The sequence below is a fragment of the Chiloscyllium punctatum genome, unplaced genomic scaffold (assembly GCF_047496795.1).
Source record: "Chiloscyllium punctatum isolate Juve2018m unplaced genomic scaffold, sChiPun1.3 scaffold_642, whole genome shotgun sequence".
NCBI lineage: Eukaryota > Metazoa > Chordata > Chondrichthyes > Orectolobiformes > Hemiscylliidae > Chiloscyllium > Chiloscyllium punctatum.
In genome coordinates, this window is record NW_027310376.1 from 60,980 (window position 1) to 74,654 (window position 13,675).

Here is a 13,675-nt window from a genome sequence, read left to right on the forward strand (position 1 = left end):
GTTACACACTCTCTCTCTCTCTCTCTCTCTCTCTGTGTCCTGTTCCCTCACTCACTCTCCCTCTCTGTCCCGGTTACACACTCTCTCTCTCTCTCTCCCACGCACTGTCTGAGTCCCTGCCTCCTTCTGCGCTACCTCGGGGGAGGTTTTGCCCTCTGAGACAGGCGCTCGCTGGTTTTCCCCTCCCCCTGGGGGGGGGGGGGGGGGGGGGGGGGGGTCACTGCTTCGACCGAGCGCAGGCGGGCCGCGTGAAGTCGGACTCACCCTCGCTGTAGAGGATCACAGAGACGATGGCGCACACGGCAGCGATGGTGAGCGATCCGATCGCCATCTTCTTCCACGGTCTGCCGCAGAGCAGCCGCCAGCACGTCCCTGCGCAGGGGGGGGGGGGGGGGGGGGGGTGGGTGGGGTGGGAGAGAGGGGGGGCACAGGGTCAGTACGAGACACGGAACAGACCAGGAGCTTCCCCCGTCCTGGAGCCCACGGCCGGGAAGCTCAAGGGATGAAGACAGACACGGGGAGTCGAGCAGTCAGCACCGTCCGCCTGTGCAACACTCCCAGGGTAGAGGCAGAGGAAAGCTCCCTCTACACCGTCCCCCCCCCCCACTCCCAGGGACAGGGGGTTAGATTCAGAGTAAAGCTCCCTCTACACCGTCCCCCCACTCCCAGGGACAGGGGGTTAGATACAGAGTAAAGCTTCCTCTACAACCGTCCCCCCCACTCCCAGGGACAGGGGGGTTAGATACAGAGTAAAGCTCCCTCTACACCGTCCCCCCACTCCCAGGGACAGGGGGGTTAGATACAGAGTAAAGCTCCCTCTACACCGTCCCCCCACTCCCAGGGACAGGGGGTTAGATACAGAGTAAAGCTCCCTCTACACCGTCCCCCCCACTCCCAGGGACAGGGGGGTTAGATACAGAGTAAAGCTCCCTCTACACCGTCCCCCCCACTCCCAGGGACAGGGGGGGTCATATACAGAGTAAAGCTCCCTCTACACCGTCCCCCTAGGGACAGGGGGTTAGATACAGAGTAAAGCTCCCTCTACACCGTCCCCCCACTCCCAGGGACAGGGGGGTTAGATACAGACTAAAGCTCCCTCTACACCGTCCCCCCACTCCCAGGGACAGGGGGTTAGATACAGAGTAAAGCTCCCTCTACACCGTCCCCCCCACTCCCAGGGACAGGGGGTTAGATACAGAGTAAAGCTCCCTCTACACCGTCCCCCCCACTCCCAGGGACAGGGGGTTAGATACAGAGTAAAGCTCCCTCTACACCGTCCCCCCCACTCCCAGGGACAGGGGGGGTTAGATACAGAGTAAAGCTCCCTCTACACCGTCCCCCCAGGGACAGGGGGGTTAGATACAGAGTAAAGCTCCCTCTACACCGTCCCCCCCACTCCCAGGGACAGGGGGGGTCATATACAGAGTAAAGCTCCCTCTACACCGTCCCCCTAGGGACAGGGGGTTAGATACAGAGTAATGCTCCCTCTACACCGTCCCCCCACTCCCAGGGACAGGTGGGTTAGATACAGAGTAAAGCTCCCTCTACACCGTCCCCCCACTCCCAGGGACAGGGGGTTAGATACAGAGTAAAGCTCCCTCTACACCGTCCCCCCCACTCCCAGGGACAGGGGGGTTAGATACAGAGTAAAGCTCCCTCTACACCGTCCCCCCACTCCCAGGGACAGGGGGTTAGATACAGAGTAAAGCTCCCTCTACACCGTCCCCCCCACTCCCAGGGACAGGGTGTTAGATACAGAGTAAAGCTCCCTCTACACCGTCCCCCCCACTCCCAGGGACAGGGGGTTAGATACAGAGTAAAGCTCCCTCTACACCGTCCCCCCCACTCCCAGGGACAGGGGGGGTTAGATACAGAGTAAAGCTCCCTCTACACCGTCCCCCCAGGGACAGGGGGGGTTAGATACAGAGTAAAGCTCCCTCTACACCGTCCCCCCAGGGACAGGGGGGGTTAGATACAGAGTAAAGCTCCCTCTACACCGTCCCCCCAGGGACAGGATATCGATTCCCCCCTCCCCTCCCCAGCCGGTTACCTTGGCCCGTCCCGCTCCCCGAGCCCGTGGAGTCTCCCGCGCCGAGCTCCTCGTCCTCCCAGCGCGCCTGGAGGCTCCTCCCCCCCCAGGGCCGGGGGCCCCTCCTGGGCCCGGCCGCCGCCGTCGCCTCTTCCCCTTCCTCCTCCTCGTCCTCCAGCGAGCTGCACTCCTCCCACCGCCTGCACCGGTACCAGTCCTCCTGGTCATCGTCCGCCATGTGGAACCCACCCCCCCCCGCCCTAGGCCTGGCCCCTCATCCTCGCCACCCGCTCAGGCCCTCCAGAGGTAACGTCCCGACCCGAGGCGGGGGGAATGGGGGGGGCGGCCGTTCAACCTCCCGACGAGCCGCTAAACCGGCCGCGAAAATGTCACGACGGTCCGCTCTCTCTCTCTCTCTCTCCTTGGGGCGAATCAGATGAGGTTTTCCGAGCAGACAGCGCCCTCAATTGCCCTCAATTCCTCGCTCGTCGGCGTCGGACGCGTTCGAAAGCTCGCACAAGGAGGCGTCAGCAACTAACGTTCAAGTGAACGCACTTCGGGCAGCGAGAGAGGTAATTTCGGTTTAAACTTTAAGATGTGCCTGGACCACAGACTGATCTATAATAAAAGACAAAACTTTTGTTTCTTTTCTAAAAACATTTTGTATACTCAAAAAGTAGAATAGTTTAAATTGTGCAGAATGCTGACAATTTGTGAGCAGAGTAAAAACAAACAGGCCCTTGATTGATGAAACCATTAACACAGGCAGGGAAGGATGAGTCCTTGACTGATAAAGGCTGCAAGACAGGGAAACGACTCGAGAGACATCTGCTACAGATTGATACAGAGACATCTGCTACAGCACAGAGAAGAATAAGTCTTTGACTGATAAGACTACAGGGAGAGAAAAATAACACCTCTAGGGTCTGGAGACATTTGTTGCAGACTTTGTGATAAGGATACAAGTTGGAGAATAATGATGTTTTTAAGAATGTGAACCTCATGGCTTGTTAGAGCCAAGGAGGGGAGGGATTTGTACTGTATATAATGAGAAACTTTGTAAGCCTCAGCGCGCCTTTTACTCAGAAGGCTGCCCGACTCTGCAGACTTGCTAATAAAACTTTGTTTTCCTGAATTTGTCTAGAGCGATTATTAAGAAGCGATTTTCGTTTCTAACAGGCAGCGAGACCGGTTAACGGATTAATTTGAGGCTATGCCGAACGTCCACTGAACGTGGATTCCCCTCGGCGATTCAGATTTGAACCAGCCGATATTAATAAGTCTGTACGTCAGGGATTAAACCTTGCGAATCCTGCCGTCAACGTTTAAGCGAGTTACTTCGAAAACGTTTATCGGAACTGCTTGTTGAGCAAGCAAAGTTAGTTGACAAATACTTGGCAAATGTTCGTTAAATGTAACTTCTTGAGTTAACTCTCATTACCCAGTGACTGCTCGCCAAGTTATAAAGTGAGAAAATAACGAACAGGTTCCTGAGTGACTCACAATTTAAAACTCTCCAACTTCTTCGGCAAACGATTTCAGCGTGTCACAACGATTTGACGAGCAAATATTCATTAAATTAACATTCACCAAGTTGACTCAATGGAGATTTAGCGTCCAATCAATCAGTCAACAAACCCTAACGTGGATATTTCAATTACTCTGTTAACAAGTTACAAATAAACTCACCGAGATGGTTACGGTTTAAACAACTGCAATGTTCGAATAAATATTTAAGTTATCGAGAATGTGTGAACGTTTAACAAGTTCTTGAGAACGAAATTCAACTGATTACCTTCAACTTAACCAATATTCCGTCAGGAATATAACGTGTAATAACGGAGTTATTTAAACAAGTTGTTGATAACTTAAAACAATTTTGCTCAGCTGATGCTAAGTTAATAAGTACTGAGGTTATTGACGTTTGTGAAAGAAATTGCCAATCGGGTCACGAACGTTGACAAAGCGGTCAATGATTGAACGAACGCTGGCGTTCCTCGATCATTGTTTAATCAACTTTAACAAGTTAGGGGGCCAAAGGAGTTGATCATTTAACAGCCAAAGTGAAAGTTTGAATGAGCCCTGAAATTGTCGAGAACAGCTGAATGAACGAGAACAAAGTTTCATTCAGGGAATGAGTACTCACGGTGTTATCGATGACAGATTAATAAACTTCAACCGGTAATTGTTCCCGAGAAACTGGCAAGGATTAACTGGGTTATTGGCACGAAGCTGTTATTGACAATTAATTTGAAAATGCTATTGATAACTTAATCCATATTAAATGGATTACTGACAATTTAAAGATGTTATTGATAATTTGACGATTATTAACTGGTTTACTGATAATTTCAAGAGATTTTTGATGGTTTCAATGGAAGTTAATTGGGCTGTTTCTAATTTGAGAAAATTATTGATAATTTATTGAATATAAATCAATTGAAAAGTGTATTTATAAGTGAATGAATAATAATTTAACAATATTCAGCTAGTTGTTATGAATATGAAGAGGTTATTGATAATTTAAGGAATATTACCCAGGCTATCGACAATCTGAAGTCCTTTTTTTTAAACAATTCACTGAAAATTCACCGTGTTACTGCTGACTGAAGATATTTATTAATAACTGAAGGAAGGCTAACTGGGATGAGGGTAATTTGAAAACTTTCCTGGACAACTTAATAAATATTCACCAGAATATTGATATTGCAATAAATATCGACAATATAAGAGAAGGTATTGTTAATAATAGTAAAAATTAACCAAGTTATTGATAAACGGAAGATGTTACTTCTGATTTATGGAATACTAACAGGGTGATTGATAACTGGGAAACGTTATTTTAACGGAGTTATTGACAATTGAGGCCACATTAACTGGGTTGGTGCTAATTTGAAGACCTGAGTGATAATTGAATGAGTGTTTGCTGCGCTATCGCTAATTTATCAACAATTTATTCAGTAATAATGTGAGGAGGTTATTTATAACTTAACGCGCAGTTGGAAAAGGGGACGGAGAATCTGATCATGTGAAGGTGCTATTGATAATCGAATTGTGACTAAAAGTGTGAACCAAAAAATTGAAGAGATTATTGATAATTTGAATAGACCAGGTTATTGATACTTCTAACAACTTATTGAATTTTAACTGTTTTATCGATAATTTGGCGATGGTTTTGATAATTTAACGCACATTAAGTGGGGGTATCGATAAGTTGAAGAAGTTATTGATTATTGAACGAACTTTAACTGCGTTATCAATAGATTGAAGAGGTCAGTGACAACTTAAGGACGGTGAACAGAGTTATTGATGATGTGGAGAGGTTATCGATAACTTAGTGAATAGAAACCGGGTTTGGACGATAATTTAATAGATAATGTAATAAATAGGTAATTTAAGAAATGTTGATAATTTGAAGAAGTTTTCAACACATTGGGTTGAGAATTGACTGAATTTTAAATGGAGAAATGGTAATGTTACAAACATAGGTTGTGTAACGGGGCTAATGATAGTTTGAAAAAGCTCGTGATAACCCAGTGAATATTAACTGAGTTATCACGATTGTGAAAGGGCTATTCACAATTTAAGAAATATTGACGAGCTTATTAATAATGTGAAGAACGTATTGATAATTTAACGGCTCGTGCCTGGGTTACTGAAAAATCAAAAATGATTACTTACGCTAACGATAATTTAAAGAGCTTTTTTTGACAACGGATCCAAAGTAACTTGGTGTGAATTTACTGAAAAATAAACAGCTTTTGACAGTACGTTAAATTAAGGAATATGAATATAGACTGAACTGTAAGTAGAGAATATAATAAATATTAGCGGAATTATTTGTATTTGGAAGCGATTACTCACCCATCTACCGCTAATAAACGTTCATTAACTGGATTGTTTGAGAAGTTATTAACAGTTTAATGATTATAAGCTAGGTTGTTGATAATTTACTGAGTATTAACCGGGCTGCTGATAAATCGAAGAAGTTACTGACAATTTGACCGCAACGCAAGTGGCTTCGGGACAAGTTGTGGGAGCTCAATGGCTCTTTTCAGGGGTAACTGATTATTTTGGGAAAACGACCTGACTTATTGACAGTTTGAAGAAGTTACTGGCATTCGTTGACCAGGTCATTGACAAATTGAAGAGATAATTTAACGAAGGTGAACTGGGCTACAGGCAATATGCAGCCGGTGACAATCCAACGAAACTTCACTCTGTTTTTTGAACAAGGTTCTTGAGATGTTTTGTGAGTAATAACGGGGCTGTTGCAGCTGTGAAGATGATGGGGATGAATTCACGAATGTTAACCTGGCTATTAGTAATTTCAAAATGTTATTGATAAACTAATGAACTTTAACCAGGTTACTAATGATTTACCGCGGGGTGGGTGGTGGGGAGGTTAATTGGTAATCGAATTAATATGACAGATTTATTAAAATTTCATAAATATCAATCAGGCACTAACCAGATTATTGATAGTTTGACGATATTGATAACTTTATGAAGCTTGTAGGTGGCTATTGGTAATTAGGTTAACAAATAACACTTTATTGATAAGGGGAAGTAATTACTGACTATTCAATCAATATTAATCGGGCTGTTGGTAACGTTTAAAAGACAATTTAACGATATTAAATTTACAGATGGTAGTGACGATATAATAAATATTAATTGCGCTTTTGTTAATTCAAAGAACAAAGGCAATTTAAGAAATATTAACCAGGTTAATGATAAATTGAGTCTGGGAGTGACAGCTTTACGATAGTTTGATAAATTGTTGATAATTTCAAAAATATTAGTAGGTTATTGATAGGTTTCGACAATCTGATAACTACTAACTGACTTACTGACAGTTTAGTAACTATTAACTGGTTTGTAGATCATCTGATGGCATTGTTTATATAATAAATGTATTTATATTATTTAATAAGTGTGACCTAGTTTGAAAAACAATGAATATTAACAGGGAGAGTGAAGGTTTGAAGAGGTTATTGAGAAAGCGCTTCAACTCGATTACTGACCAGTGAACCAATCTGGAATTACTGAAAATATAACGAAACGCCGCCTGGATTAACGAGCGTTATTAAATCAATTTAAAGAGGTTAGTGTAAGTTTAAGGAATATGAACTCAGTTGCGGACAATTTGAAGATGCAGTTGACAACTTGATGTGACTGATAATTGAACGAGTAGAAATTTGAAGAGGCTATTGCGAAAGAATTGTAACTCGGTGAGTGAATATTGAACAGCTTTTGATAATACGTAGAAGTTAAAGACTGAGGCAGCATTTAGTTTAAAACAACAGAATTAATGATCATTTGAAGAGTTTAGCAATAATTTAATGATATTAACTGGATCCTTGATAATTTGGTGAAGTAATTGATAAATCGATAACCAGTTTATTGATAATTTGAAGAATTTATCAAGAATGAATATTAACTAGGTTATCGATAATCTGATTAATATTAACTGGGTAAGTGATAATATTTAATGACTATTAATTGACTTATTGTACGAGTTTAATAATTTAAAGAAAGATTTCTGGATTACTGATAATTTATTGAATATTAACTGGGTTATGGATAATCTAATGGATAATCTATAACAGGGTTATAGCTAATTTGAACTGGTTAGTGATAATTTTGATGAACATTAACCAGGTTATTGATAATTTAATGGATATTAACTGAGTTATAGATAATTTGAAAAAGTTAATAATAATTTTGAGAAATATCTTTCGGGTAGTTGATAATTTAACAAATATTAACCAGGTTATTGATAATTTAATGGATATTAACTAAGTTATAGATAATTTTAAAAAGTTAATAATAACTTTCAGAACTATCTTTTGGGTAATTAATAATTTAACAAATATTAACCAGGTTATTGATAATTTAATGGATATTAACTGAGTTATAGATAATTTCAACAAGTTAATAATAATTTTGAGAAATATCTTTCAGGTAGTTGACAATTTAACAAATATTAAACAGGTTATTGATTATTTAATGGATATTAACTGAGTTATAGGTAATATGAAAAAGTTAATCGTAACTTTCAGAACTATCTTTTGGGTAGTCGTTAATTTAAACAAATATTAACCAGGTTATTGATAATTTAATGGATATTAACTGAGTTATAGATAATTTGAAAAAGTTATTGCTAATTTTGAGAAATAACAACTGGGTAGTTGATAATTTAACGAATATTAACCAGGTTATTGATAACTTGAAAGTTGCGAATTGGGATATTGACAATTTGAAAACAGTATCGGTAAATTTGAAAAGTATTAACCAGGTTTTCGATAACTTTAACAGGGAATACTGACAATTCGAAGACTTTACTGATAAATTTGGAGAGTGTCAGCCTGAAATATTGACAAATCTGACGGTCATCAATATCGCTAAATCTCAAGAACGCCCTTAATAAATTAGAAGACGTTTATTCATCAATTTGACAAATGTCAGTGGGGGGCTAGTGATAAATCCAAAGAAAGTTCCGATCAATTTGGAGAAGATATTGACCAATTTGACAAACACCAATCGAGGGACACTGACCAATTCAAAGGAGGTACTGATGAATCTGAAGGAGGTACAGCTAAACTCAGATTTTTTTGTTCCGTTAGACACCAGTCATTCCAAAATAAGTCAACCAGGATGTGTATTAATAAATCCTGACGAGTATCAACTGGGAATATTGATAAATCCTCAAGAACGTCAACCAGGAATATTGATAAATCTGAACGACAAGCAGGAATATTGATAAGTCCTAAAGGACGTCAACCAGGAACATCGAGAAATTCGAAGGACGATAAGCAGGAATATTGATAAATCCAGAGAACATCAGCTGGGAATATTGATAAATCTGAAGAACCGATAAGCAGGAATATCGTTAAATCTGAAGAACAACAAGCAAGAATATGGATAACTCTTAAAGAACGTCAACCAGGAATATTGCTAAATCGGAAGAACAAACAGGAATATTGAAACATCCAGTGAACGTGAACCGGGAATATTGATAAATCTGAAGAACGTCAAGCGGAAATATTCTTAAATCTGAAGTACAACAAGCAGGAATATTGATAAAGCCAGAGAATGTCAACTGGGATTCTTAATAAATCCGAAAGTACGTCGACCAGGAATGTTGATAAGTCCGAGAGGACGTCGACCGGGAATGTTTACAAATCCAGAAGCACGTCGACCGGGAATGTTGACAAATCTGGAAACACGTCGACTGGGAATGTTTACAGATCCAGCAACACGTCAACTGGGAATGTTGACAAATCTGAAAGAATGTCGACTGGGAATGTTGACAAATCTGAAGCACGTCGACCGGGAATGTTTACAGATCCAGAAGAACGTCGACTGGGAATGTTGACAGATCTGGAAACACGTCGACTGGGAACGTTGACAGATCTGGAAGCACGTCGACCAGGAATGTTTACAAATCCGAAAGAACGTCGACCGGGAATGTTGACAATTCTGAAGCACGTCGACCGGGAATGTTGACAGATCTGGAAACACGTCGACCGGGAATGTTTACAGATCCGAAAGAACGTCGACCGGGAAACGTTGACAAATCTGAAGCGCGTCGACCGGGAACGTCGACAAATCCGGAAGCGCGTCGTCCGGGAACACTCGACCGGTCCCGAAGAACGCCGGCCGGCGGGCACTGACGCACCCCCCACCCCCGCCGAGGGAGGTCCAGCTGGGGTCAATGCGGAGGGGGACGTCACGAGAGGCCGGCGGGGACGGATTACCGCCGCCCCACCCCCCTTCGCCCTCTCTCTCTCTCCCCCGTCGCAGCTCGCCGTCCGAATCTCCGCGAGGGCTCGTCCGGGACTTGAGGGCGGGGGGGGGCGTCGGTGGTGGCGGGGGAGGGGCTGTCCAACGGGGAGCCAAGAGGGAGGGGAGGCTGGTGTTGGCGGGTGGGGAGAGAGCGACGACGGTCGTGAGGGTGGGGACGGTGGGGACGGTGGGTTTTTCTTTGGCGCGTCCCAGGTCCCTCGGGGTCACGACCCGGGGCTGGGGGAGCAGCTGCTCTCCTTTGCAGGCGCCATCTTGGAAAAGGCAGGCCGGAAGTGGAAGATGGCGCGATGACGTCACTTCCGACCGCCGCCCCCCCCGCCCCAGTGGTGGGGTGTGGTGTGGAGGAGGGACGGCCGACCTCACCAAGATGGCGGCCGGCCCGCGACAAGATGGCGGGCGGCCGCGACAAGATGGCGGCCGACCTCACCAAGATGGCGGCCACCAGGCAGCACTAGACAACTTTCCCCAGATCTTCACCCAATTCACATTATCTCACAGTTTTACTGATTTATCATCAAAAATACCGCATTTACAGGTTTATTTATCAATTAATCTGCATTATCTCTTAATTTAATTAATTTATCATCAAAAATACTGCATTTACAGGTTTATTTATCAATTAGTCTTCATTATCTCTTAATTTAATTAATTTATCATCAAAAATACCGCATTTACAGGTTTATTTATCAATTAATCTGCATTATCTCTTAATTTAACTGATTTATCATCAAAAATACTGCATTTACAGGTTTATTTATCAATTAGTCTTCATTATCTCTCAGTTTTACTGATTTATCATCAAAAATACTTCATTTAGAGGTTTATTTATCAATTAATCTGCATTATCTCTTAATTTAACTGATTTATCATCAAAAATACTTCATTTACAGGTTTATTTATCAATTAATCTGCATTCTGTCTCAATTTAACTGATTTATCATCAAAAATACTTCATTTACAAGTTTATTTGTCAATTAATTTGCATTCTGTCTCAATTTAAGTAATTTATGATCAAAAATACTTAATTTAGAGGTTTATTTATCATTTAATCTTCATTATCTCACAGTTTTACTGATTTATCATCAGAAATATTACATTTACAGGTTTATTTATCAATTAGTCTGCATTCTGTCTCAATTTAACTGATTTATCATCAAAAATACTTCATTTAGAGGTTTATTTATCAATTAGTCTTCATTATCTCTTAATTTAACTGATTTATCATCAAAAATACTTCATTTACAGGTTTATTTGTCAATTCATCTTCATTCTGTCTCAATTTAACTAATTTATGATCAAAAATTCTTAATTTAGAGGTTTATTTATCAATTAGTCTTCATTATCTCTCAGTTTTACTGATTTATCATCAAAAATGCTTCATTTACAGGTTTATTTATCAATTAATCTTCATTATTTCTTAATTTAACTGATTTATCATCAAAAATACTTCATTTACAGGTTTATTTGTCAATTAATCTGCATTCTGTCAATTAAAGTAATTTATGATCAAAAATACTTAATTTAGAGGTTTATTTATCAATTAATCTTCATTATCTTACAGTTTTACTGATTTATCATCAAAAATGCTTCATTTACAGGTTTATTTATCAATTAATCTGCATTCTGTCTTAATTTAACTGATTTATCATCAAAAATACTTCATTTAGAGGTTTATTTGTCAATTAATCTTCATTCTATCTCAATTTAACTGATTTATGATCAAAAATACTTCATTTAGAGGTTTATTTATCAATTAATCTTCATTATCTCACAGTTTTACTGATTTATCATCAAAAATACTTCATTTACAGGTTTATTTATCAATTAATCTGCATTCTGTCTCAATTTAACTGATTTATCATCAAAAATACTTCATTTAGAGGTTTATTTATCAATTAATCTTCATTACCTCACAGTTTTACTGATTTATCATCAAAAATACTTCATTTAGAGGTTTATTTATCAATTAATCTTCATTATCTCTTAATTTAACTGATTTATCATCAAAAATACTTTATTTTGATGTTTATTTATCAATTAATCTTCATTATCTCTTAATTTAACTGATTTATCATCAAAAATGCTTCATTTACAGGTTTATTTGTCAATTAATCTTCATTCTGTCTCAATTTAACTAATTTATCATCAAACATACTTCATTTACAGGTTTATTTATCAATTAATCTGCATTCTGTCTCAATTTAACTGATTTATCATCAAAAATACTTCATTTAGAGGTTTATTTATCAATTAATCTTCATTACCTCACAGGTTTACTGATTTATCATCAAAAATACTGCATTTACAGGTTTATTTATCAATTAATCTTCATTATCTCTTAATTTAACTGATTTATCATCAAAAATACTTCATTTACAGGTTTATTTATCAATTAATCTGCATTCTGTCTTAATTTAACTGATTTATCATCAAAAATACTTCATTTAGAGGTTTATTTATCAATTAATCTTCATTATCTCTTAATTTAACTGATTTATCATCAAAAATGCTGCATTTACAGGTTTATTTATCAATTAATCTGCATTCTGTCTTAATTTAACTGATTTATCATCAAAAATACTTCATTTAGAGGTTTATTTATCAATTAATCTTCATTATCTCTTAATTTTACTGATTTATCATCAAAAATACCGCATTTACAGGTTTATTTGTCAATTAGTCTGCATTCTGTCTCAATTTAACTGATTTATCATCAAAAATACTTAATTTAGAGGTTTATTTATCAATTAGTCTTCATTATCTCTTAATTTAACTGATTTATCATCAAAAATACTTCATTTACAGGTTTATTTGTCAATTCATCTTCATTCTGTCTCAATTTAACTAATTTATGATCAAAAATACTTAATTTAGAGGTTTATTTATCAATTAGTCTTCATTATCTCTCAGTTTTACTGATTTATCATCAAAAATGCTTCATTTAGAGGTTTATTTATCAATTAATCTTCATTATCTCTTAATTTAACTGATTTATCATCAAAAATACTTCATTTACAGGTTTATTTGTCAATTAATCTTCATTCTGTCTCAATTTAACTGATTTATGATCAAAAATACTTCATTTAGAGGTTTATTTATCAATTAATCTTCATTATCTCACAGTTTTACTGATTTATCATCAAAAATACTGCATTTACAGGTTTATTTGTCAATTAATCTTCATTCTGTCAATTTAACTAATTTATGATCAAAAATACTTCATTTAGATGTTTATTTATCAATTAGTCTGCATTATCTCTCAGTTTTACTGATTTATCATCAAAAATACTTCATTTAGAGGTTTATTTATCAATTAATCTGTATTATCTCTTAATTTAACTGATTTATCATCAAAAATGCTTCATTTACAGGTTTATTTGTCAATTAATCTTCATTCTGTCTCAATTTAACTAATTTATCATCAAACATACTTCATTTACAGGTTTATTTATCAATTAATCTGCATTCTGTCTCAATTTAACTGATTTATCATCAAAAATACTTCATTTAGAGGTTTATTTATCAATTAATCTTCATTACCTCACAGGTTTACTGATTTATCATCAAAAATACTGCATTTACAGGTTTATTTATCAATTAATCTTCATTATCTCTTAATTTAACTGATTTATCATCAAAAATACTTCATTTACAGGTTTATTTATCAATTAATCTGCATTCTGTCTTAATTTAACTGATTTATCATCAAAAATACTTCATTTAGAGGTTTATTTATCAATTAATCTTCATTATCTCTTAATTTAACTGATTTATCATCAAAAATGCTGCATTTACAGGTTTATTTATCAATTAATCTGCATTCTGTCTTAATTT

General features: G+C 38.6%; 1 protein-coding gene across 1 annotated transcript in view; it reads left to right on the plus strand.

Annotated features, from left to right (window-relative positions):
* Positions 1–159, plus strand: part of LOC140473568 (tumor necrosis factor receptor superfamily member 14-like) — a 45,235-nt gene extending 45,076 nt beyond the window's left edge. Inside the window, exon 4 of the mRNA XM_072567619.1 lies at positions 146–159. Within this exon, the coding sequence (XP_072423720.1) occupies positions 146–159 (14 nt within the window). The remainder of the gene's footprint in view (positions 1–145) is intronic.
* Positions 160–13,675: the final 13,516 nt, after the last annotated feature.